The 27,696-nt window shown below is 40.1% G+C and overlaps 1 protein-coding gene across 4 annotated transcripts in view; it reads left to right on the top strand.

The window, feature by feature from the left end:
- sema6a (sema domain, transmembrane domain (TM), and cytoplasmic domain, (semaphorin) 6A) overlaps window positions 1-27,696 on the top strand; it is a 138,519-nt gene that overhangs the window by 80,404 nt on the left and 30,419 nt on the right. For all 4 annotated transcript variants that reach the window (XM_008418242.2, XM_008418244.2, XM_008418245.2 and 1 more), the window contains exons 7-13: window positions 9,371-9,461; window positions 11,243-11,362; window positions 12,857-12,945; window positions 16,101-16,318; window positions 18,156-18,287; window positions 21,290-21,445; window positions 25,691-25,864. In XM_008418242.2, the coding sequence (XP_008416464.1) occupies window positions 9,371-9,461; window positions 11,243-11,362; window positions 12,857-12,945; window positions 16,101-16,318; window positions 18,156-18,287; window positions 21,290-21,445; window positions 25,691-25,864 (980 nt within the window). The remainder of the gene's footprint in view (window positions 1-9,370; window positions 9,462-11,242; window positions 11,363-12,856; window positions 12,946-16,100; window positions 16,319-18,155; window positions 18,288-21,289; window positions 21,446-25,690; window positions 25,865-27,696) is intronic.

Below are 27,696 nucleotides of genomic sequence, written 5' to 3'. Positions count from 1 at the left end.
GATGACACAGTCCTGAAATCCAACTCAGCCATCTCCTGTAAACTTCTTTGGGTTTGTATTCAAGCAGGCATGTCTGGAAGGCATTATAATTCCCTCAGGAAAAGTGAAAGCAGCACAGAAAGTGATTTATTTTTTAACCTCAGGCCAAAAAAAAAAAGAAAAAAAGAAGAGCAGGTGGACAATAAAATTGACTTGAAAAATAAAGCTGTTAATAGAAATAGACATGTGAGACATCTATAGCAAGGCAGATGTACAGACATAAAAAAACATGGGTTGGAGGGATTATCTTTCCTTTTCTGATGAAACCTACATTTTTATGGTGTGGTGAGTTATTTCAATTAGTGTAGTCACATAACCAGTTCAGTCACTGTCTCCATCTATGCTAATAGAAACCAACATCATAGCTGCTCAAATAAACAAGGCACAGGGGAAATAAAGGAGAAAATATGTGTTTCCAGGAAAGAATATCCCAGATCGGAAATAAACCCAGTTTCATATCACCGGGTAATCCAGGCTGTGGACAACATGCACACCTTTACCTGATGAAGTTTTTCACACCGTGTCACATTAAAGCCACAGAATATTTTAGCACTTTATCCTAACCGGAAAAATACTTATTTGGTCCCTTTACGCTGATACCTCTAAATAAAATTCAGTACCAGCAAGTTTAGTTGTCAACTAAATATTAGAGTCTCGTGTAAATCCAACTATTCCTAAAAAGCTTCACATATTGGAGGAAATTAGTGAAAAAACAGAATAACGAACACAACTTTTCAGAAACATATTACAATTTTTGGTTGGAGCGATAAAACAAAACTTATGACAATATGAATACTAGAGTGAATCAGGTTACAAGGTCGACATGAAACCGTGAAGGAAATAAATATTTGCTCATTTTCAGAAAAATCTACTTTTGCACTTCAACGCTGAATGGCATCTGAATAAGTCTCGATTTTATAAATCCTCAAATTATAACTGGAAGTATAAAGGGTATTTAAGCAGACAAAAATGCATAAGTTAAAATTGTGCATTTACTCAAGCTCCTCTACTCTTGCACAGCTGATCTGACCTAGAAGCTTGCTTCCTGTCTGCAAAGGAATTAAAGCACTTAACAAAAGAAAAGAAACAAGCTGAGGGCTGCAAGATATCAACAAACATTATATTACCATATAATTGCAGTAAAAAATATTTGCCACAATACTCCCCATCTTTTCCATCATTACAATGACCTTATGTCTCTTAAACTCTATTAGGTTTGGATATAAAAGACAGTGAAAGGCCATCCAACAGTCCAAATATGTTGGTATTCAGGGGAATTGCAACCATTGTGATCTTTTCTGCTGGTCTATTTGAGAAGCTATTGAAGGGTTCCAGTGTTAGCTACGTTTTGCTCCATTTATTTTGAAGTATCATATTGCTTCCCAAGTGGCAATTTTTGAAGTTTTACAGTCTAAACAGTGAAAAGAAACTTATGTAGATGGTGGTAATCTAAATTATTTCATGTTAATTCCCCAAATTTGGTACAAACTCTTTTTACAGACACTACCTGAAGATTGTTTTCACATTCAAAGTTGAAGGGACACATGTAAGGTCTGAAGGGCTTTTTTGTCCTTACAAATGTTCCTGTTCTCCTTGTCTGAATGCAATGTGACATTGAGATTTTCTCTGCGTAGCCTGTGGGGGAACACTCTCCTGCTTTGGTCCACTAGGTCTGTTTATCAGAAAAGGAAGATGCTTCCACTCCGTTGGCTTTGTGGTTCAGCGTGCTAAGAGTGAGCGTCTTTCAATTCACTGACTCCTCCTGCAGGGAGAGTGGATTTTATGTCTCTGCATTTATCAGGGTTGGTTAGCTTTTATAGCGCCTCTGGTTATGGTTTCAAGGTTTGTTTTAGCAGTTAGTGCACCGATATTGCTGCGAGTCTGCTGGAGTTGCTGGGATGAGTTATAAAACCTATGGAGAAAGCATGCTGCCTGTGACACAAAAATTAGGACACTTGATTTATGGATTTCAGGAGAGCAATCAGAAAAAAATATTATTTATGGTTGTGCAACATATCTTTCAGATTAACTTTGTTTAGCTAGATATGTTTGGGTAGTTTAGTGTCTTCAATTTACATTGACTTGCAGAAGTATTCACTTGAACATTTTTAAGGTGGGAACAAAATAATATATGTTTCATATTTATTTAAAACAAATATCTGAAATGTGCTGGTTAAATTTTGATTGTATTCATTCACTCTAGGTCAATATTTAGCAGAAATACCTTCCTCTTTTGGATTATGTCTCTGCCAGCCTTGCACATCTAAGGCCTGTTAGTTGGATGGAGAGAATTATGTGAAGATTAGTTTTAACATTTGGACTTTGATCAGGATGATCATGCAAATAAATACGCTTTTGATAAACTCTTCTACTGTAACTCTGTTGTTGCGGTGGACATTTCCCCATGTTTTCATCCTGCTTTGCTCTGTTATGCTCCATCCATCTTCTAATCAACTTCTAATTGGCTTCAGAAAAGTGTCCCCAAACAAAATGCTGCCACCACTATCATGATGTTCTGTGTTCAGATTAAACAGTTTGATTTCATCTGAGCAGAGCATGCTTTTCGACAAGTTTGCTCTGTCCCTTCCAGGACATTTGCCAAACTGAAGGCCAGACTTCCTGTGGTTTTCTTTAAACACTGGTCTTCTTAACACTTTTCCATAAAGCTCCAACTTGCCCAGCACAAAGCTGTAGTGTCAACAAATTCGCTCTCCTGACCCTGAGATCTGTTCAGCCTCTTCAGTTATTATGGATAAATGTATGTGCATGCATGATTTTTTTCCCCTCTACAATTACACAATTTTGAAATATAGTTTTAATTCATTTTTTTCTCTCTCAGAGAGAAGTTGTCATTTTTGTGACTGGATAATGATTTTAAAAAGTATGCCTGTATCCAGGCAGCTTCCAGTGAAACCATTGCAAACATGCAACCTCACAGCACACATTTTTCAAAGCTTCTCCCATGCTGCTCTGCTGGCAGACTCTCAGGGCAGATACCAGGCCTTTGATGGCCTGCTGGGCTTATCCAGGCAGCCTGGTCAAAACTCTTTGCGTGTGTGTGTGTGTGTGTGTGTGTGTGTTGTGTGTGCATGTGGTTAAATCCACCTTGGCCACAGTTTGGCTCTCCATCTCACCAGTGTGACAGCACTGAAAAGAGCCTCTGTTTTGGGGCCAGCCTCATCCCACATTAATCAACGACTCTGCGAGGGCACGCAGGAGGGACTGGGAGGAATAGATGAGGAGACAGGAGGGGAGAAAGAAGGACCAGTGAAGGCGCCAACCCAAACTAGCACCATCCCACATTGTTTTCTGCTTCAATGGCTTTCCCACCTAGTTATTTCTTTATTTTTAACTCCCCATTGTGTTTCTGCTGTGTCTGTTTTAGAATGTGATCAAGGTTTTCTCTTTATTGGCTTTCAATATTGATTTGCCTCATCCACTTTAAAGTATACGTTAAAAGACCTCGACAGCATGATGCAGTCTTTTTGTTCAGGTTCTCTGCAACATTAAACTCTATTCCTCCCACCCCCCTTCCCATCTCGTCTTCCCTCTTCTTTCTCTCCTTTTGCAAAGCACTAACACCTCACTCCCTCCGTCGCTCCCATCACTGTACCATCTTTCCTTCTGTTGCCTTCTCCCTCTGTCACTCTCTTGCTGCGCTGCCATAATAAACGCCCCATCCAGCTGGGTTGATATATGAATGGAGTCAGTTTCATCGCCTGTTGCCTGGTGCAGCAGTGGGGGGTCGGTGGGGAGTCTCTGAGACTCCCAGGTGATGGGGCCCGGACTTGATTTTAGTACACTTGAAATTATTTGTGCACACTTAAGTGTTTGTTGTCATTGAAAAAAATACTATTACCTGTTTTTTCCTCTAAAGTCTATCCTATTATAAATAAAATGCAGAATTATAAGTAACTTTACATCAAAAAGGACTCATTTACATGCACTATACTTTCAAAAATAACTCTCAAACAGACAAGGGAAGTTAAGATTTTGATGAGTCAGGGTAAAAAAAATGATTTTTTTTTTAACAGCGTCAAACGCTATAGCTTCCATTTCTAGTCCAAAATGTGTTAACATACATTTTTCATCTTTCTATTCCTCAGAAACTGGTTACGGGGAAATGGGCCGTGACTATTAATCTCCCGGGGAAGTATGTTCTGTTTTTAGATTGCACCACCTCTCCCAGGACAGGTGCGAACTGGTGCACTTGACCTTTATGGATGAAGAGCGTTGTTGCAGGTGGAAAAATATTTTGCAGTAGAATACATTTGCCTGGGCTTAATTCAGCTGCAAAGAGTAGGTCAACCATCTATAAATTAATCAGCAAGCGAGGAGTAAGACAGTGGGGACTTTTGGGGTTCTAAGAACCAAGTCATAGTCAGTCATTTTTTTTAAGACATTGACACATTTCAATGTGAATAAACCCCATGAAATGTGCAGCACATAGTCCATGAAACATAGTAAATGATTAAGTGCCAGCTCAGAAAAACAACCTGCTGACGTAATGCCCACAAACAGTTTATTTAGTCAGACTAGGTGGCATGCACTTCAAACCTGACTTGTAAAACCAAGACTTAAGCTCAAGGACTCAAGTCTGATTGGTAATCTTTGTTTAATGTAATCATGTGTGGAAGCAAGCTGGTATGTGTACAGACTGGAGACTGGAGCTAATGCAGCAGTGTAAGTGCATCATTTTTGTCAAACGGTGCATTCAGTTTAATACCCAAGATGTTTTTGGGCAGTGAGTTTTAATGATTTGTTACCATCTGCTCATATTTTCTGTAGCTTCTTAATATTCATCGCTATGATCTTGCTCCAATTTGGACTTATCCTCAAAGAATTGACATGCATCTTGGACTCGCCTCACAAAAGACACAAAACTCGACTTGAACTTTCTACTCAAAGACTTTAATAAGCAACTTAAAGGCTTGAGATGACTTGGACTCACCTCTCAAAGACTTGCCCCAGAAAGACTCAATGCTTGACTTGAAAGTTTGACTTGGACTTGCCCATCAAAGACTTGAGGCTTGGCTTAGAAAGGATTTATGCACATCTGTAGTTAAATGTGGCAACAATATCGACTCTGGCACACTACATATTGGCGTAGTCAACAAATAATGTAAAAATAAAGTACACTAAGCTATTCAATTTGAGTCCCATGGAGCTTCAAGTGGCATAAATTTTTTTTGAGTAAGAAATCTCCTGATAACATCTGATGCGTCGTCCTTACAGAACCACACAAACGTGGGATCAGAACCTCACTTTTAATTCAGAACCAATTATAATGTTCCTGATAGGCATGCTCCGGCTCCACGTTGTGTTTGTCTAATTAATTAGCATATAGCCTATGGAAAACACAAAGGAGTTATTGTGGTAATTAATTCATCTAGATGCATTGTACCTTAAGCCAAGGTTACTGTACATTCAGCCTGCCAAAATGCACTAGATCCCCAGAGAAGAGTGTTTTGTTAATGTCACATGTGAGAAAGCTCTCATTATGCTGAACGGTGTCTCCACAAAGCTGAAACCCGTCTGTCTTCTTCACAGCCAGTAGGGTTGACAGCATAATAATGTTTGTCTGCTTAATGGCGGGAAAATGCCACAATTCTCTCAACCAGTTCAAATATTGAATTTCCTTCTGCTTAAAAAACGTTGTGGTGGGAGTGTGGCAGGTTTATCCTTTTCTGCCTGCCATATTTCAAAGCACTGAATATTGCTTTTGACAGGGCTAACGCCATGTGAGGGAGCGTTAGGGTGTCGCTTCCCCACACATGCCAACTCAACAGGAGATTGGAGCCGTATGCGTATCTGCGGCAGTGGGGCTGGGAGTGTCTTCCTTTGCTTGGACGGCAGGAACAGATTAGTGACAGCTGGCCAGGCCCAGCGGACAGAGGTCACTGCATCAGTGGAATCATCTGAGAAGATGGAAGGCGTGTGGAGTGATATGTTGGCGTTCGTCAAAGACGGAGGGGGTGCTTGTGTTGCGTAGACGACAGAAAATGCTGACGTTGCACTCAGATTCACTAGCTACACCTGACCTTCAGCTACTCATGTCTGCTCCGATTTGTCTAATCCATAATTGCAGTCTTTCCTGTCTTATAACAATTTGCGTCCGTCTTGCATTGCTATATTATCCTGCTTTAATTGCTGCAGAAACAGAAGGAATGAGAGTCTGTGCAATGCCCTGCATGCTGCTGGTGCTTCTGTGTTTATTGTAAAAGGTCACTTATAATTTTCCCTGCCAAATCAGCCTCAACAATTTCTTTGGCAAGCTTTTCCACCGTTGCGCTGGGGTTTGTGTGTGTGAGTATGTGACCTTTTTAGTGGGCAGATGATAACCGTTTCCGCCGAGACAGGAATAGAAGACAAAATGACCTGTTTCGAGACCAGAAAGGGCAGCGTAAGCAGTTTGCAGCCCTAGTGAGCCGCGGCGTTTCCCCCCAAGACTTTGTCAAGAGACAGTGGGGAAAGTGAGAGCTGTTTGTCGAGAACAAGATAGAAAGAGAGATACAGGCGGAGAAATGACTATGAAATGTAAACTCTGCAAGTGAAATGTTCTCTGATCTGTGAGTTTGCACGCCTCTGGTCATTAGCCAGAATAAGAGAGCATCCTGAGACATGCTGGGCAGCACAAGCTATCCCATGGTGGGATGATGGTGACCTTTCATCCATGTCTGATTATGTGCCATGCTCTGCCAATTTCACTGGAACGAAACTGGAAAAACTTGTCTTAATTCCATTTTCAACAGATAGTCGGCTAGAATGAAAACGCTAATTTTCAGTGCCTTGAAAATGACGCAAAACAGATTTGGAATTGGCAACATAATAGGATTCATTTAACAAACAACTAATACAGATACCCATCCATCCATCCATCCATTTTCTGCCGCTTATCCGGGGTCGGGTCGCGGGGGCAGCAGCTTCAGAAAGGAGGCCCAGACTTCCCTCTCCCCAGCCACTTCTTCCAGCTCCTCTGGGGGAACCCCAACGCGTTTCCAGGCCAACCGAGAAACATAGTCCCTCCAGCGTGTCCTGGATCTTTCCCGAGGCCTCCTCCTGGTGGGACGTGCCCGGAACACCTCACCAGGGAGGCGTCCAGGAGGCATCCTGACCAGATGCCCGAGCCACCTCAACTGGCTCCTCTYGACGTGGAGGAGCAGCGGCTCTACTCTGAGTCCCTCCCGGATGACCRAGCYTCTCACCCTATCTCTAAGGGAGAGCCCAGCCACCCTGCGGACGAAACCCATTTCGGCCACTTGTATCCGTGATCTCGTTCTTTCTATCATGACCCAAAGCTCATGACCATAGATGAGGGTGGGAACGTAGATCGACCGGTAAATCGAGAGATACAGATACTAAACAACATATTTTACTTGTATAAAGGATGCCATCTAAATATCTGCCAATACCAATATTTTCCATAACATCCATTTAGCCACTGCCTTCCACCTCTTTGAGATCAGCTTTCAAGGGACAAAAGATTTAGAAAGGAAACCCGAACCTCCCTCTCGGGTTCATTCACTCTCTAGGTCATTCTGATGGTTCCCCAGGCATCCCTAGTCCAGACTGGACACTCTCACTAGTTAAAGATTCATTACTCATAGAGTAAAAAGCTTTTATTTTTTTCATTTGTAATAGATGTAGCTTAGAAGTAAATAGAACACAAAATTCAGTGTCTCGGGTAATTAGAGTATCACATTAGACCAACAAAAAAAATGGATGCTTTAAGAACAAATAGCATTCTTCTGAAAAATATTTACATTTATATGCACTCAGTGCATGGCTGGACCTGCTCTCACTACCTGTTGCTGACGCATCTTTTCCCTACTGCATTTCTTCCTTCCACTCAACTTTCTGTCAATGTGTCAATATGAATTCCAGCTTCGTCAGCAATGACCTTTTGTGGCTTACCCTCCTTGTAAAGGATGTTGACGACTGTTTTCTGGACATCCGTCAAGTCCACAGCCTTCCCTGTGATTGTGCAGCCTATTGACCCAGAGAGAGAGAGAGAGGACAAGAGAGAGAGAGAGAGAGAGAGAGAGAGAGAGAGAGAGAGAGAGAGAGAGAGAGAGAGAGAGAGAGAGAGACCAGTTAAAGGCTCAAGGAACCTTTAAGTTAATTAGCTGATGAGTTTCCATTAATGACGTTTTTCTGAGACAATGACTTTTGGATTTTCACTCCCTGTAAACCAAAATCATCAAAATTACAAAAGCTTAGAATATGTCACTTTATGTATAATGATTCTATATATTTATAGTTTGCCTTGTTATTTTTAATGGCAATATTCTGGCCACATTGCCAAAGAAAACTGTAGTTTGTGCGAATCACTTCTCGAAGGACCCTATTGAAAACTGTTCTTTGCAAATCTGCAGATTAAACCCTCCTCATGTAGATCCACTCAACCAACCGCTGCATCATTGTTGGTTGTACATCTGGGTTTATCTGGGTCTGACTCAGATGTAATGTTGTACAATTATGCAGGTATAAAGTGTAAACACTAAGTTGGGGGGTGTGGCTTCCAGCAGTAGCTTATTTGCATAAAGTGACAGTCCTAAAGCAACAAAACAGGCATAATATCATTATCTGAGAAGGATTTTTCTTTACTAAAAAAAGTAATGAAGATGTTTTGGATAGCCTATCCTAATTTATTCAAGGAAGCAGAATTGGTCTCTTTTTATATTCAAAAATCTTTAACAAGTTCTTCCCAAACAAGACGTATCAGCACAAGACCATGGGAATGCAGCCAAAACAGTCACCATTACACAATCTACTACTAAAACTTCTCACAACATCTGCTTGAGGCTGCCTACTCACAACATTTTTCCTTCACACAATTTTTTTTTTTACAGCTTCACAGCAAAACAAAAAAAACGGCTTAGACCTGGGATGAAGATCTGGCTTGAGGGTGGCTAAAACTCTTTTTCAACATCAGCACAGTTGGAGAATGAAAAAAAAAAATCCATTCACCCTTATTGTGAGACATCTCTGCAGAAAATGTCTCTGTTTTTCTCGCTTGGTGACAGCTTCCCAGATACACCCACATGTGCGGCTTTGACAAACCTCAGCAGGGCACCAGAATGGCATCCAGAGGTTATTTAGTTAAATGAGCTCACTGCTGGGTTGGATAAGACATTCTTTTTTCCTCATTAAGTCACCCTCCCTATGATAACATGTTTTGTTTTTACCTCTGTCTTTGAGAACATTTTTTAAGATCATTACCTCCAACTGGCTGTCAAGACCTTTTGATTCCCAGAAAGTGCAGCTGGTCTTATTGATGCCTCCCAGTTCTGATTTGCTCCTGACCTTTCTGATGTTTCTTGTCCTGCAGATGGACTCCTTGGAGGCTCTAGGAGAAGAGATCAGCGGGATGGCGCGCTGTCCATACGATGCCAAGCATGCCAATGTTGCACTCTTTGCTGGTAAGGCTAAATTTCTCTGTGTAAGTCAATCATCCAGACACTTTAACAACAAATCCTGTTGACATTAAAAAAAACAAGCTGTTCAATAATGCAGTTCACTAGAGATTTAACAAAGTGTTTCTCTTCAATGCTTGGAGTCAGCAAGTTGCTGAATGGATGTGACTATTTGTGAAGTAACTAAGCTTTTACCAAATATGAAGGGCTGTGCTATTAGCTTGTCTAAGACAAATTTCAGTAATAAAGGAAGTTGTTCTTGAATTAGCCGTTTATGGTGAGAAAGTCGGGCAACAAAGACTTCGGGTGTGTCTAAAGTTTTCGGGTGTGTCCCCCTTTGAGGCACTCGGTCTTCGTTGATCCTTAATTGACCGCGAAGTCTGGAAGTGAGTGGATAGTCTGCTTTAGATTTAGTCCTTTACTTTGATGTACGTCCTGTAACCTAGGTGAAGGTGCTAAACACAAACTTTTAAATAAATTGTTTTTTTTTATTACTTATTTAATACGTTTTATAGTCAAATGCAACCTTTAAAGGTTGCAGTCCCTGAATTTGGACACACCCTGCTAATGAAAAAGAGCACTTGGTTAAAATCAAGCTTTGAAGAAGCATTCACAACTTTCAAATTGTTTTCCTGGCTGCCCTATAGGGTACTCGGTATAAAACGAGAATATAAATGACTTTTTTTTTTAGCACTGGGGGGTTCAGGGACTAGCTAAGTATTTGTGAGTCTGCACTGCTAGTTTAAAATCTATCAGGGTGTGAAAATTGTACAGCATCATCTTGTCACGTGAAGTGCTAGATGTAATTACTTAAGCCATTTGGAGTCAAATTAGAAAGTTGAGAGTATTTGAGTGACGGATTATTTTTTATCGTATTTAATATTGTCTTTCATACCCTGCGGTTTTAAGGAGCATTCTGACAACATCTTGTAAAGCAAAGTCAGCGTGTGTAACAAGCATCAGAGGAAAATTGCCAAACATTCCTTTGTTTTTCCTCCGAGCCTGAAATTTGTTTCCTATTAGGGTCTTTGGAAATGCATCAGTAGTACTATGGTAACTGAAATAATAATTTGCCTCTGACTTTTCTGTTATTCCTTTTGTTTCTTGTTTAGTTTCTTTCAATATGAATGTGATTTATGAAAGGAGGAAACCAGAATGAGTCAACTCTCTTTGTTGGTGGAATGCGACCCACATGCTGCAAAAGACATCCAGCTCATATTTATTATGATCCGATTTACGACACTATTGATGATCTGTCCCTTCTGGTTTCGAACACATGGTAGATGCCAAGCCGGAGCAGTTAATATGTAGCAGAGCTACTTGGGAAAGAGCTGGAAGCTCTGAGTAATCATGAGGGTTCCTCTCTCTGCTATCCTTTCAATTATGTCGTTTGAGTTTCCACTGTGGTTAGGACCAAGCCAGGCTGAGGTCATTCTGGTGGCGCATTGTGTTTGGGCAGTCGTGTGTGTTTGCGTGTCCATGAAAGTGTGTGACTGTGGCTTAAACAAGGGAGTGTGGGGATTCTGTATTTTATTCGTACATGTGCAACATGTTTAAGTTTTGTTTGTTGTTTTGTTGAGGAATTCCTTCAGTTTGTGTGACTCGTCCATTTTCCAGGTCTCAGGCCTCTGAAATATGTTGGTGTATCCAACCACAGAGGGCAGGAATCTCTTTATTACTAAATGCTTTTTTATTTCCTCTCTTCTTTATGGCTCTCCGTGTCTTACTCTCTTTATTCTTCATCTTTCCTCCTCATTGCACTTTCTACCTCTGCATTCCCTGTCCAGACGGCAAGCTGTACTCAGCCACCGTAACAGACTTCCTAGCGATCGATGCGGTCATCTATCGTAGTCTTGGCGACAGCCCGACTCTTCGCACTGTCAAACACGACTCCAAGTGGCTGAAAGGTGAGTTGAGGACATGGAAACTCACTTGTTACTGAAAAAAAACATCTTTTTTCAAAGATGCATCACCATGTGTGTTGAAACTGCAGAATAGGCATAGGCAGGTTTCACATATCAGTACATTCCAAAGTTTAAATGTCTGAAATTAAAGATCGCAAAACTGTTTCTGTTATATCAAAGTTCTTTGGAAAAGTAATTGTGCGTTGTTCCTCTTGTTGCACACTGCCAGTCAGCAGGCTCCCCCATATTACTTGAAATAATTAAAATTAATTTAAAAGTCTAACGTTCCGGGTGAGAGGCGGGGTCACCCTGGACAGGTCGCCAGTCTGTTGCAGGGCAACACAGAGACACAAAGGACAAACAACCATGCACACACACTCACACTTAGGGAAAATTTAGACAGACCAATTAACCTGACAGTCATGTTTTTGTTTGGACTGTGGGAGGAAATCGGAGTACCCGGTGAAAACCCACGCATGCACAGGGAGAACATGCAAACTCCATGCAGAAAGACCCCAGGCTGGGAATCAAACCAAGAAGCTTCACCCACTGTAAATCTGACAAGTAATAAAATAAATTCAGTAAGCACTGCAACTTTAAAAAAATCCGTTGAATAATTATAGATGGCATTTTGTAACATTTACATTTAACTTATTACATATTTTATTAATTATGCCTTCTTTAATCATTTTGATTAAGGTAAACATGCAATTTGATTATTTACTTACTTATTCACTAAATTGTGGCATTTTTGGACCTGTAAGTATCACATTGTTAAACCATTAACAAATTATTAAATTACTTTATAAAAAGCAGAATGGTAATTTTGCACGACTTTCTCTTATTTACTTATTATGTTACCTTTAATATTTATTTTCTGTACGTATTTTTTCATTTACATTTATTCGATTTTATTTTATTTTTACGTTGAAAAATATGTGGCTGTCTCTTTGTATATATATATATATATATATATATATATATACACACACATATTTTTCTTCATTATCTAACATTTATTTAAACAGGTAAGCTGATTGAGAACAAAATTCTCATTTTCAGCAATAACCTGTGTTGAGTATTTGCGTGCATGCCATGAAACTGCTGTATCTTTGCTCAGGTTTATCGTATCGTCAGAACCTTGTTCCTGCAGGTCTGACACTAGATCAGTGCAGAACCACGTATGCAGATACTCCTCATTCTGCTTGAAGTCGATCCATTTTGCCATCCTGCTCCGACTGAAATTGTTCTGCCCCCAGGGTGAAACAAGCACCAGTCCAGTCTGTCAAAACCCAAAAGGGAGGCAGTCTTTTCTCACATGCAAATTGTTTTGCCCGCATAACGGATAATAGAGTGAGGCTCTCAAGACCGATAATCGGTGCTTCTCCGCATAATACAACAGATATTCTGTTTGCTGTGAAATATGGTGTCAGAACTATTCCTCGTGCCAAAACATCACTTTGACTTCTTTTCTTTTCCTCTTTTTCTGCCCTGCAGAACCGTACTTTGTCCAGGCAGTCAATTACGGAGACTTCATCTATTTCTTCTTTCGGGAAATTGCAATGGAGTACAACACAATGGGAAAGGTAAGCACAAGCCCAGTTCTTCTGCTATTGTTTGAACTCTAATCAGAGGTGACTTCCTATTTACTGGGAGAATGAGGAAGTGCCTGGGGAGGCTAACAGGATATGGGTGTATCACATATTGGGAAGGAGGCTTTCAGGAGTTGCTAAGTGGCAGGAACATATTTTAGAAACAACAAACAGGATACAGAACTTAAAATAGAACCAGAAAAAACAAAATCTATCGATGTCTGGAGGATCTATTTTGGAGGCTAAATATATCCCTTCTATTGCACGTCTGCATCTGCTCTGCAGTGCTCCTGTTTGACCTCTTGTCTCAATGTTTCCCATGAGAAATTCCTCCCAAACGCCGCAGAGAAAAAACCTGGAGGCGAACAGGAAAAGGCTGGAGAAGGAGAAGAAACAGCAGCAGATTTTTCTCGGGGTAGTACACCAGCGGGACGAGAAATTTCTTCTCTAATCACCTCATTTCAGTTTTGGATCAAGCAATGAGAGAGTTTAACGAAACAGCAGGTAGAAGTAAAGACGAGCATGTACTTTGCAGAATAAATTAAAGGGAATATAAGAGAGAACGGTACGAGAGCAGATCTGAGGCGATGCAAAACACAGAAGTAATGGATTCAGTGCCAGAAACGACAGCCATGTGTTATATAGAGCATGAATACAGATCGAGCCTCTCAATCTGCTGGGTGTTTTGAAAGCAGCGTCAGTGTAATTATGCAAGTGGTGGGAGATCTGATGGAGCAGAGAGCAATTTAACATTCAGTGGATGATATCTCCCCATTATTTCCCAACAGAATGGCCTGCCCTGACAATGTAAAGAGTCGCTTGTGCAACGTGGCACAACTGATAAATCTGCTGTGGAGGAATAAAATAAAAATAAAACAAAAGGAAATATATTTCTTAACATAGATAATGGCTTGGGGTGTACAAATTAGGATGTAAATCTGGAATAATTCAACTTTCAGCTTGATTCTTTCACCTGTTCAGCATTTTCTGTTGCCACACACTGAAGCAGCCCTGGGTGAGGCTCGCTGCACGGCCACATCTCTCATTCATATATCTGTATGTGGGTCAATGTGAGAAGGGAGGGTTCTGGTGTGTGCATAGCCATGTGTGTGTGTGTGTGTGTGTGTGTGTGTGCATTTAAGGATCTGGTTTAAATGCATGTTTGCACCCGTTCACACTGTCAATTTCGGGCCATGGTTGGAGTTATAGCTGTTAACTATAGTGTGACAACAGCTAATTACAACACTGGCTACCAAATCTAACAGTACAGCTGTAATTACAGTTTTTGGCTCTGATTTAATGCTGTATGGTTAAAACTTTCTGTTGCCAGGTACTGACTAACTAAACATATGGCACACCAATTTACTGCAATGAAACACCAGGTTAAGATGTGGCTATCATTAGAAGAGTTTTCATCAAGGTGTATATTGAGTTCTTTAAGGGGCAGAAACACCAACACTCATTGGTTTATGGCTCACCAAACAGGGTGGCACCAAATACAGTATAAAATAAATATTTATGCTTGGTGTGTTAAATTAATTTTCCATTGCTCTCTGTCATGTCAATAACAATAAAGCTTTGGAAGGCCTCTTGAATTTCACTGACTAATTATGCCGAAGCTGTTTCCTTGTTCAATATTCTTCCTCTTGCCAGTTTTTTTCTGAAGGAATCTCTAAAATACTCTTGTTGAAAATGAAAAATACTTTCTAGTTAAAATTTTCCATTTCTTTTTTGATTTAAGGACCACAATAGATAAAGAAAAGTGTAACTATAGCAGTACACTACACTGCTAATAGTTTTAGGTTACGTTTCATTACATCCCATTTTTAATAAAAATATTTTTAATATGTCATTGGAACACCTTAACAGTTACAACATCTTCAATTCTTCAAGGAAAGATGCTTATAGAGTCAGTTTATGGTGATGTTTGATTATTCCTCCAGAAAAGGACATGTCCAACATGTCTTCTCCAACATCAGTTTTGACACTGATGGTGGACAAGAAGGCTGGTCTCAGAGTCTCTGCTCTTAATTTATCCCAAAGTGCGCCGTCATGGTTGAGGTCAGGACTCTGCAGGCTTGTCAAGTTTCTCCACCTGTATTCTCATATTCTCATGGACTTTGCTTTGTGCACTGGTGTTCCTGTTGGAACTGTTGGGGAAATGCCCACAAAGTTAGACATAAAATCATCTAGAATGTTGCTGTTGCATTAGTGGCTCCATTCACAAATGTTTGTAGAAGCAGTTTGCATGCCAAGGTGCTGGATTTCACACACCTGCAGCCAGGCGAGTGGTTGGAACATCTGAGTTAAATGATAGAGGGCTGAGTGAGTATTTTTGGCTATAAAGTACAAGTTAATCCTGCACCTAATTATTCATCTGTGACAAAAGTTTCTTTAAAAGGGTTTTGATTTGTGAAACCATCATTGCCAGTCTACCTCACTCTTTTCCAATGAATGCTTGGATCGACCCGAGCTTCACCTGACAAGGGATCAAGTATCCTCAATGTTTTTTTTTTCTCAAAATCTAAATATATGGTGAAACTGCAAAAGAGGAGCTGAAAAGTACAGCTAATTATTCCCAGTGTTATCCAATGTGTAGCTTCAGCTGGGTGTGCTATTATAAAGGTTTCACCAAGAAAAAAAAGACAAAGTGTCACAAACTCTGCATAATTTCTTAATTTAAAATCTTTTTTCTGGTTCTTCCTGTAAAATCCAATCAACTATGTATTATGGAAACATAATGCTTATTTTATTCATTCTAAAATACCAAGTTTTGCACTTAGTGGAACGAGAACAAGTAGAAGGAATTGGATTGTGCTTCAATCAAATATAGGATAATAACCAATATTGGTTATTGTTACTAAGCGTTCCAAAAATGGGAACGGTTAGTGTTCAGTTGCGACCATTGAACAATAACCATTGTTAAATGCTTATGAACATTGGTTATGTTCATAACATAACATGAACATTAGTTATATTCTTAACCATTGTTCATAATTGGTTATGAACAGCACAAATTACAGTTTCCTTCTTACTTAAATCTGCCAATTATGACTCTTGCATGCCTATAAGTGTCCATGTACACCACTTAGAAATTAAGATGTGACTGACAAAGATGCCATAGCGTTTTAAATGTATGACTCCACCAGGTGGTGTTTCCCCGGGTGGCAAGGGTTTGCAAGAACGACCGCGGAGGTTCTCCTCGCGTCCTGGAGAAGCAGTGGACGTCGTTCCTAAAGTCCCGCCTGAACTGCTCCATCCCCGGGGATTCCCACTTCTACTTCAACATCCTGCAGGCCGTGACGGACGTCATCCACATCAATGGGCGGGATGTGGTGATGGCCACTTTCTCCACGCCTTACAACAGGTATCCTGAATAACTAGAAGCTTCATTTCAGATATGTGTGAATGTGCCAGAAGCTGATTTTCATGTTCCAGCTCCTTATCCTGGTTATCTTTTTCAGTTAGAAGTACTTTCTAAAAACATTTTGACAGCCTGACCTTTATTAATGTTGGTAGAGCTGCTGCGCCTCTTGGCGACACATAATTTCTGAGCGTTACAGGGCCCACATTTACATCTCCTGTCAAAACAGTCTCGCCGCCCTTTTGACTTGCTGGCCTTAAATCTTATTTTCCGTTTCTGTTTCATGTTCCTAACTGTTCTCGAGGGCCATGGGAGTTTTTAATCTAAATTGAAAATTACCACAAAAGCACGGAGCTCGTCTGATAGCTCATACATATTGTAATTCTCTATGTTATGGCCGCTTTTTAAGCAGATCAGACAATTACTTGTGACAATGCAATTGAGCATGGTTAATGGACATTAAAACCCAATGAAGCAGCACCTCTGAAACATTTCTATAAGGTTCCAGCATTAATTTTCTGTTTCATAGTTGGGGAGTGAAATTAGTGTGCAGACAAGACTCCGAGTTTGTCTGTCTGCCCACCTCGTTCTCAGTCTCTCCTCCTCGTCAGCTGTCTGGTAAAAACATGAATATAATGGTCCTGCTTTCTGTACATATTCAATAGCGACAGCAGTTACTGTAATTTAGCAGCTGAGCAGAGAATTAACAGCTTTCTGACCTTGTTCTCTATAATGCTGCCCTTGTGTATTCTCGTCTCCCCGATGTCTACGAGACGAGTTTAGCTCATGATGCAACGCCAAGAAAATTCAACCAAGGAAAAATGGCAGAAAAACTAATTCTCTCAAGTTTTTTTCTTATACTTTTGAATGCAGTTGGATAAAGAAATAGAGAAATGAGTCAGTGATCAGCTATGCATTGAGTCCACACAAAGGCAGCTGCTGCGCTGCTATTTGAAGATGACGATTTTTTTCCCCATTTAAAATAAAGAGAGGCAGTAATAAAATTATTTGCTGTTCATGGATGGAGCTCAATAGTGGATTTGTAATGAACTTCGATGTCATAAGGGGAAACCCAGTCTAAAGGCCAACGATTAAAGAAAAAGATTATTACAGCAGACTTTAAAAATCCTGAATAAACTTCTTAAAATATCAGGTTTCTATGTTGCAAAAACCCAGATAAACCATTTCAGAACATTTTCACACCACAGATTTTCAATCTCCAAATGTACTTTTACAGACGCCATAATTTTCTCCAATTGGTTTTGGTTCATTGGAAATTGTTTTGCACTCTTCTCCTGACAGGAACCTTTTGATAGAGACTTGTGGTATGGTTTGGAGTGTCTCTGATGGTTTTTGGTGTGATGTGACACAGAAGATGTCAGAAAATGTCAGCCAAACTTCATTAGGGGTTTATCATATTTCTACCCTACATTTGTTTAAATTTGGTAATTTTATTTTTTAAGTGTTTTATTGTTCTCATCTAAAGGATTCCAGGGAAATGTTGGGCAGATTTGGATCAATCTTAAAGGTGGATCTGAAAACGTTTACATTGGCCTAGTTTTTTCAGATGACAAAACTGGTGCTAAACAGTGGGATGAAGACTTCTTATATCCACTTTATGTACGAGATGCTATGAAGAATGAAATGCAACAAGTTCTCCTTCAAAATCTAAAACAAGCCAGGGGATTTAAACGCCTGTGTAAATGGATTGTAAATCCATGTCTCTGTCTCTTAGTGATTGTCCAGAATTGGCAAGATGTTTCGTTGCGAAATGTTCAGTCAGTGGCTTGTTTATGCATTGTTTCCTTACTTTAATGTGTGTGTTTTCGTGTTATGGCAGTATTCCAGGTTCGGCAGTGTGTGCCTACGACATGGCGGAGGTGGCCCGCGCCTTCACTGGGCGATTCAAAGAGCAGAAATCCCCAGACTCCACCTGGACGCCTTTTCCTGAAGAGAGGGTTCCCAAGCCAAGGTACAGACACAAGCAACACGCCCACATGCACACATGGCAAATGCATTAAATACAGAATCGACTCTCTTTCTGTCATTACTCTCAAACATTGCTCTCAATCACACAAGTCATTTCTTTAGAAAACTGAAAATGACTGTTATCTAATCACCTACTTGCACTTCTGTTATTTTAATCGTCTCTTTTAAACATCCGCTGCATGTACAATTCCTTGCAAAACTATTCACAATGCTTCAACCATTTCACATTCAGGTTCCATGAATAATTTTTATGTGATATACCAACAAAGAGTAGTTCATAATTGTGAACTGAAGGTAAAATGATTCCTGGTTTTCAAAATTTTGAGAAAGGTTTGAGAACCATGGAGTGCATGTGTATTCAGCCCCCCTGAGTCTTTGTAGAAACACCTATTGAGGAATGTCTCCAGCAGCTTTGCACATCCAGAGTGACATTTTCTGCTCATCCTTCCTTGCAAAACAACCCAGCTGGGTTAGGCTGGATGCAGAGCATCTGTCAACATCAATTTTTCAGGTCTTTCTACAGAATCTCTCCATGTTTAGGCTTGTTGTCCTGCCTTGTTGGACAACAATCTTGTCTCAGGTCTTTGAGGTTTTCCCCAGAATTAGGTTTTGTCCATCTTGCCACTTACTATATTTTTTCCTGTCTCTGCAGTAGAAAAGCATTTTTTACCACCACCATCTTTCATCATGGAAGGTGTGTTCAGGTTGATCAGAAGTGTTCGTTATTTTGGGGCATCAGCAGAACAAAAATTTTATTTTCTTTTACTTGAAAACTGTGTTCACCATTTTTTGTGCTATTTTATGTTGATCCACCACATAAAATCCTGATAAAAACTAATGTTTCTGCTCGTAATTTGACAAAAAGTCCAAGAGGTTTGAAAACTTTTGCAAAATACTGTGCAAATATCCACTCTCAATCACATAAACACAATCTGTTTTTTATAGTTGCACATATTAGCTCCCCTACTCCCCACCCACAGTTTCATAAGCATCAGCAAATGAAGCATGAGATCATTTTAAATATGGCTGGCTAATTCCACAAATGTACCAACCTGATCAATCTCCCATCTATCTCTCATTAATTAGAGCACTGAGAGTTTTTCTTATGTCCTGAAGGGAAGAAAAAAAAAACAGATTTACTACAAAGATCTGGGCTATGATAATTGTTGGTGGGTGTATAGGTCCACAATCAAGCCAGGGGATTTGATTCTTCTACAAAACACAAGCTCTACATTGCTAATTTAATGCATAAATGAATGTTTTTTGAGTGACTTCACCCTTTTTACCTTGATTAGTGTGTATAACGACTTGTTTACCCTGAGTGAGGTCAGACATTTCTAGAAGCAGATATGCTCACATTTGCTTACTGCAGTAATTGATGGGATTGATTAAATTTCTGCTCTCTGCCGCATTCAGACCCTTTTTATCTACCGGCAAGCAGATGGAGAGCTGCAACAATGCCACCAAGGTCCGGTCCTGTTGCAGTCTGTTTCTCCATGTGCTAGACTCCCAAACCCAATCATTTACAGATTGTCATATTTAATACATGTCTGTTTCAGTTCTGCCGTCCATATGTGTGCGTGTGTGTGTGTGTGTGTGTGTGTGTGTGTGTGTGCATACCCTGCAAACTAACAGCAGATATTATTCTGTAGCTTATTTCAGCGGCCTCATAGATTTGGAAATCCACGTTACGCTCAGGATTTTACAGTTAAATGTGTTTTCTTTTAGCAGGAAGTCAATGATCAAAGTTTTGTAGCCAGTTTCCCACATTTGGTTCTTGAAAAGTTTTAATCTGCTGATGTTTATGGAGGAATTCAAAGTATTTTTACATTGTAAATAAGTTGCTAATTGGGCAGATTTTATCATTTAAAAATAGTTTAAGAAAAAAAGACTGCACATTTCCACTTGCCTTTAATATATTGACTTCAAGGAATGTTGATCCTTACCAGATAATCTGATATTTACAAATCATTCAGGAGTTCACCATGATAGGCAAAGTTTGAAAGCTCAACAGGATAAAACAAAGCAAATTTAGCCTTTTTACGTCTTGCTACAGGTCCTCCTATGTTATTTCAGCCTGAAGAGGTGATAAACCTCCATAGCAAAAATATCTTTTACATAGATCCTTTCGCCTTTAGAGATTCCTCTTGACTGCCTAATGAGATTGGAAAATCCTTCAGATTGGTCAGGACCACAAAGCTGAAAATCAGCCAATTTATTAACATTAACAGTTCTTGGTTTATCCGCAGCTCTCTCGCATTCTGCAGGATCTCGTTTGTATTTGAAAACTCTCAGATTTAACCACAGTTTTGCGAACCCATTTGAAGGGTCATCCCGGGATGTTGGGAGGAGGCCTCATCATCCGAGTCAAACCACATGCTTTCATAAAATTACTTCCAGGTCTCAAACGTGAAAGAAAAAATGGGAAAATGGAGCAAATCTGACTGAAATGTCTATAGCAGCAGCACCACATATACGCATCTTAAAGCTATTTCTCTGGACGACGCTCAAATGTGTATTTTAAGGCTTGGTCCTTTACGTATCTACAGTGCAAGGCCAGCTGTCTGACATTTCAGGGACCTGGTGTGTGTTATGTGCTGTGAAAGGGTATCAAAGAGCACACTGTAAAGAGGTTTTACAAGCTCTCCGAGGCGACATGCCTGCAAAGAGGATATGCTATCAAAAGCAGCTTCTTTTTTACCAGCTCCTGTAAACGGATCACACTGATAGAATGTCTCAGTGCATTACCCCAAACTCAGAAAAGAAGACATCATGTGCCCTCCTGTTTGACCGAAAGCTCTAGGAATAAGTGTTTGGCCATTTATGACTTCACTCTTATTGATTTTAAGGGAATTAGACTTTCTGTCTTCTGGCGGCTTCTCGTTTTAAACTGCTTTTTCCTTTTAAACTTTTCTTCCTTATAATACATTTCTTTCCCCGTTTCTCACATTTTGTTATCTTCCTCTCCCTCCACTGCATTTGCAGACCTGGCAGCTGTGCCGGCACTCCATCCATGGAGAGGTACAAGGTATCCAATGAGTTCCCTGACGACACTCTGAACTTCATCAAGATGCATCCCCTGATGGACGAGGCTGTGCCCTCTATCGCTCACAGGCCCTGGTTTCTCAAGACCATGGTGCGGTGAGTACCTTGCACTCCAAAAAGCCCGCCGTCATCAGAGGTCCGTGAGCCTCTTCAGCCCAGGCTGGCAATTATCTGAAGTGCTGCTCAGAGAGTTAGACTCATTAAAAGACAGTAGTGCTCCATCACAAACCCGCAACTGACCTATTTTTCTTGGAGTGGAGGAAACACTAATTCAGACCTTACTATCTTTTTTCCCCTACACAACAGAGTAGTAATCTTTGGAGTGAGTATTTAAGATACTCACTGGTGTTTATCTTGATCCTTAGCTCATTGAAAACATCTATAAGGTCTTATTAAAGACATTTTTTCCCTCTCTTGACTTGAAACTTCCCAAGACAGTACACTGGAGTGCAGACTTCTTTTTAATGTTGCTTCTCCCCCTGTGCTCTGAATGTTTTCTAAAACCTACTGCACCATGATGCTTTTTGTTCGATCTTAAAGGTTTATTTGATTTTTTAAGCTATGCACAAAAGATTTTATCAAACACACATTTCAAGTGTTTAACATCCAACTTAATCTTTAGATCCATACTTAAGAACTGATTTGTTCTTAGAAGACAAAGTTATATCACCACTTCCTGTGAATGACTGACTTGTTTTGTTGTATCTCAGTAGATGACTGCACTGCAGGGAGACAGTTTTTTTCTCGTCATCCCAGCAAACTGACATCTTAATGTTATCAGTTTAACATATAATGGCTGTTTTAAGTGACGGTCTGATTATCGTTTGGCAACAAAGACCAGCATTTTAGATCTTTAATTGTTATAAGCCTGAAGAGCTGCAAACAGCATTTATAAAATCAGTTAAAAACATCGCTTGTTTTTCTACATCCATCTGGTACACTAACTAGATGATAAGGAAACATTTAAACAGCTCATGTTGTATGTATGTGTATGAATGGGTGGATCTTTTAAACAGTGGAAAGAGGAACAAAACATGAAAAACTAAATATTCCTTTCAGGCTTTTCCCATACATACTCATCCAGACCTGGAAAATGTTTAAATGATATTCCAGACTATTCAAAACCACCTAAAAACCCATAAAGATGACAGATAATGAACAGAATCGCTGTATTTTTATTGTTCTGGTCTAAAAAAAAAAAAAAACTACCTCACATGTAATGTAATGTTTAAAACTCATGCAGACTGTTGGTCTCCAGCAGTTTGCTCTCCAGCCCCAATAAAGGCAGATTTTTCTTCAGGTCCAGCTAAGAGATGGTGCCAAGATAGCACAGGATTTTCAATGCAAGCTGTGGCGCTTTAGTGGTGCACTGACCTCCATTTAGGTCTGGAACTGGTTAGGTGGAAAAATCCTTACTCATTTAAGCTGAACTCCAGCACTTCAACATATTCCTAATGAAAATAATTATATTCTCACATTTCTTCTTCTTACCTACAGCTGCTCTGGAGTTAGCAGTTCTGGGCACATCCGTGACATGCCTCAGTGGCGGGACCTTCATTTATCTAGCCACTACTTAAAATTCCTTGATAAAACCTTTTATTTTGGCATATCAGACCTGAGTTGCTGTGTTGCCTCTGTTACAATATAAACAGCTTAGCATGAAAGAGCTCATTAGTGTTTCTGATTTGAAATATCACCCCAATCAGCAGAACATGTCGATTAACATGCGAGCCAATTGCTGAAAGAATTATTTAAGCTTGAAAAGTATCACAAAAGCATGTGGAGTGGATATAAAAACCCCTGTTGGGGTTTTATCATGGATTACTATTTTGAGCTGAAGTCAACTGGAAATGAAATCAGTAATAGGATTTGATCCTTGTCACACCCCAGAGAGGACACCCGAATATCAAGTACAGGCTTTTTGCTCAATATGAAGACGCTTTTTTTTTTTTTATCTGGAGATTTGCAGCGTTTTGGCAGGGAGCTCAGCTAGCTGGACGCAGTCAATCACTTCAAAGAAGGAGACACACGCTGAAAAATTACACTCGCTGTGATTTTTGTTATCTGAATCAAAATAGGAAAGACAGACCTTGCCTTATTCACTGAGATTCTATTATTTTAGTGAGTTAAAACCCTAATTTCATATCCTTTGGAGCTCCTGTTAAGACTGAATGAATCAAAACCTAATAATAACTTCATATTTTTGACTTTGTGGATTGGCACTGACCATTTTAGGGGAAACTTTAAGCAAGCAGGAGTAAGTCGGTGCTTTTTCAAGTAAATTATATCTTTAGAAGAACATTTGTGCATCACTTTTAAACTAATTTTACACAAGGAACACTCAGTCAACATTAATGACGGCAATTGTGGACTTCCTAGATTTCCGGATAAGCTTTCATTGGTAATCTTTAAATCCAATCTAGTTCTATTAACCCCTAAAGCCTTAATCTGTGTTTTTGAAGCTTCCATCTTGAAACATTCTCCAATCCAGTTAGCAACAACCCCTTAACTTTAGAGAACAAACGGAACAACCTCAGGCTGTATGGATACAAGATGCCACAAAGAGGCCCGAAATACAGTAAAGCTAAATCACAAAGCTTCCTCCATATCTTATATCTTGACACTTTAATCAGGCAGGGGTGTAAACCAACACTCGGCTGTGTCAGTTCCTTCTGATTGAAATAGATTTAATTAAATTGAAAAGCCCCAATCTCAGCAGATAAACTCTATGTGCTTTACAATATGTCTTGCTATATTGAAAAAAAACCATATTCCACATGTCTGAAAAGTGTGGCATGCAAGACACAAATATAAGAAAATAACCTGGAATTAGTGGAACATCCAGTACTTTAACATCTCTGAAATATATGTGTCAATTGCAGAGTTGTATAGAACATGTGTGTTGGGAATAAGGTTATGATCAACTGCATCAGGATGACATGTATTACCATGATAATTGCCAGTCAAATTTATGTCATACAGTCAGCTTTTCTTTCAGTTTCAAGCTTTCGGCATCTCGATGTGAGTGCATCTTCCTCAGTTTAAGCAGAGAATTTGCATGACGGTACATAATTGAAGTGATTATTAAATCATCGCTGTAATATTTGACAAGCAGCTCTTGGTTATATATGCAATATTAATGGCTTTAAGTTGCAGTGAAATCTTTCAACAACCCGTCAAAAATGATAGCAGCCTGGTTATCAAATTATATATGCCGTGGTAATAAATTTATAGGTGCATGGTGCAGGAATTCCAGCAGATATGCAAAAGCCAGAAAAGCTAAATTCATATTTCTTTTTTCACCCTTATAGAAATAGTAGCTCTATTTCTGGCAGCTGGCAAATGTGTACAACAGTTTTGTGAGGGGCAGTGCTGTGCTTCCTGTATGCCCTATACATGTAGAAAAATGTTCAGTCATTCCAGAACCTTCACTGACATCTCATTAAAACAACTTTGAGCTGTCTGGGCTGTTTTTGGTGAACCTTGTTACCCGTTAGGAATGGTACTGTAATACAGGGAATGGGTTGAAATCCCACTGCTACTACCAGTGAAACACCATGGTACACTGAAGCAGAAGAACAGACATTTTTCATATTTTGTTTTGGAGTTATCACTGCGTTTGGTACAATTGTAAGCACAATACAATGCATTTATTATTCTGAAAAATAAATCATGTATTATTGCCATCTATACCACAAACAACAATGAAGTGCAACAAAAACCACATTTATTGCATAACCTTTGAAAACGGCCCCTGTTGCCATAACAAATCCGATCCAATAGATGCAAAATGTATAAACCAATGTGCAATTATTCTCCTTTTTGTTGAGGAGAATATTTATTTGTCCCTGAACTTAAAAACTGAGATTTGACTCATAAAAAGAAAAGGTATTTTTTGCAGGAGCTAATCTGTATTGTTGTTGCTCTAACAGTTTCAAAGGAAGACGTTCAGAGTCAAATAGTCTCAACTTCAGCAATTAGTCAGAAAATAAATGTGTACTTGTTTCCGGGTGCTTGAGACACTTTGATGTCATGTTTTTGTTCTCCCTTTAACCCCCTACAGGCATTATGACAGTCTGATGAATATAAAATAACATTTAATTAACAAGATAGCAGCCCCCTCCTGCTCTGTTGTCTTTTTTAGACACTTGATATACACAATGAAAAGCCCATTAAGTGATTAACTGATTGGCTCTGCAGTTATTATCTGGACTTCACCTCAAAACATTTACTTGATGTGCGTCACCATTTATTGCTCTTTCAAACATCGTTATGTGTGTTTGCAAATTGCACTAATCGACTGATTGGTTGATTTACTTTACCCGGTAATCCTACTTCCAGGTATCGCCTGACGCGGATCGTGGTGGACAACCAGGCGGGCCCCCACAGGAACCACACGGTCGTGTTCTTGGGATCCGAGAAGGGCATCATCCTGAAATTTCTGGCCAAAATGAACAAAGGCTTCCTCAACGACAGCCTGTTCCTCGAGGAGCTCAACGTCTACAACCCGGACAAGTACGTAACTATGTGAGCATGTGTGTCCAATAGAGGGAACACATGGATACAGTTGCCACAACCAAAAGAGGGCCAGTATTTTTTTTCCTAATCTCTGTATGTGTGTGTTAAGTGATTCAGAAGTGTTTCATTCTGCTGTTCTACCATCGATCAAGTCAGCCAACCCACTAGCTCCACCGCTACCCGCCGGTTCCCCCGACCCAAGCTCTGAAGTGAGGCCAGTCACCCAGATGGCTACTCTATCATTTAAAGGAGTTTTATCAAGTTACACTTTGCCTAACCACAGCTTCTAAATTAAAGACACAGACACTAAAGCTCTGGATAGCATTGGAGTGCGGTTCCCAACCGCACTGGAGCCGAGTTCTTTCCAAAATGCCGGCTGATTAAAGGAAACACACACGTACATGCTCAGGCAGAGGGCTGCGTTTGTCTTCAGAGCCAGCATCGGATGTCCCGCTAATTTATCACATCTTTGTAGGTTTGTGCTGTATAGATGAGCCTTTCTAACCTCAAACTTTGCTCAGAACGGTGAGCAGGGAGCTGTCGTGCAATAGAAAAAAATATAAAAATCTGATGCAGTGCAGTCCTGCCAGAGCAAATATTTGGTTGAGAGGTAATGAATGAGAGGGGGGGTGGGAGTACAGACACAGGAGAGAGAAAACAGTCATGGGGCGACTGTGGCTCTGTGCGGGGCGACTGTGGCTCTGTGGGTAGAGTAGTTCTCTTGTAACCGGAAGGTTGCAGGTTCGATTCCAGCTTCCTCCTGCCACGTGTCGATGTGCCCTTGGGCAAGGCACTTAACCCCAAGTTGCCTACTGAGCTGCATATTGGTGTATAAATGTGTGAGCGTTTGTGAGTGTGAATGGGCTCTAGTGTAAAGCGCTTTGAGTGGTCAAAAATGATCTGATAAAGCGCTATATAAGTTCAGTCCATTTACCATGAAAACCAAAGACGTGAAACTAAAGGGTTAGAGCATAATAAGTACCAAAGTATGGCCGTGGGACTGTTTGCGGCCATTGGAAAGATTTTTTCTGAACCCCGACTGCGATGGTACAAATTTTCTATGTCAGCACAGACGGTTGATGAAGATAGACTCCTTTTGCAAGATGTTCATGGAAAATGTCAGGCATTTTGAAATTATTTCAGTGCATTTAGGTTAAAAATTTGTCTGAATTTTGTGCAGCAAACAGTGTCATGAAGAAAAAAGTCACATGAAGAAAGTCATAAGAAATACAGTTCACAGTTTGGTCAAAGGAGAACAAAATACAACTTTTGGCCCAGAACAGCGCAGTTAAAGTCCGTACTAAAAACAATTAGGAATCTTGAGAATTGACTTTTACGTAAATTGTTTTCAGTGAGTTTGAGCTAAACTTTCAGTCTGGTGGTGTAAATCTGGAAGACTTGCAGGTTTAATTAGAGCGCTATGTGGTACTTCAAATGAATCAATCTGGAAAAGGGATAAATCCAAATTTTTAAAACACTTTCCACCTTTCACTCCACTTCACAGTTCTGCTCCACAAGTCCCAATTAAATACACTAGACTTTGATTTTGTTACAAAGGTTAGTGTTGAAAAAAGGTCAACACATTTGCATTCAGAGACCATGTGAAGGAGATGAAGGTCCTTCCTCGTTTCCGTGTCTCTTCCTCTTCCTCTTCCAACTAGCTCCCTTCCTTCTCCCCCCTCTCTCCTGCTGGCTGCCTCAGAGCATTCGCCGGCTGCTGGCCATCTGGCTTCAGTCGCGTACAGTAAGTGACTTTGCCTCCCGGCCTGGCCAGCTAGATCAGCGCAGGCCCGAGTGTTGTGCATTACCCAGTGTAGATGGACTCTAAG

This window comes from Poecilia reticulata, linkage group LG9 (genome assembly GCF_000633615.1).
Source record: "Poecilia reticulata strain Guanapo linkage group LG9, Guppy_female_1.0+MT, whole genome shotgun sequence".
In the NCBI taxonomy this organism is placed as follows: domain Eukaryota; kingdom Metazoa; phylum Chordata; class Actinopteri; order Cyprinodontiformes; family Poeciliidae; genus Poecilia; species Poecilia reticulata.
This window is presented reverse-complemented; position numbering and strand designations above follow the sequence as displayed.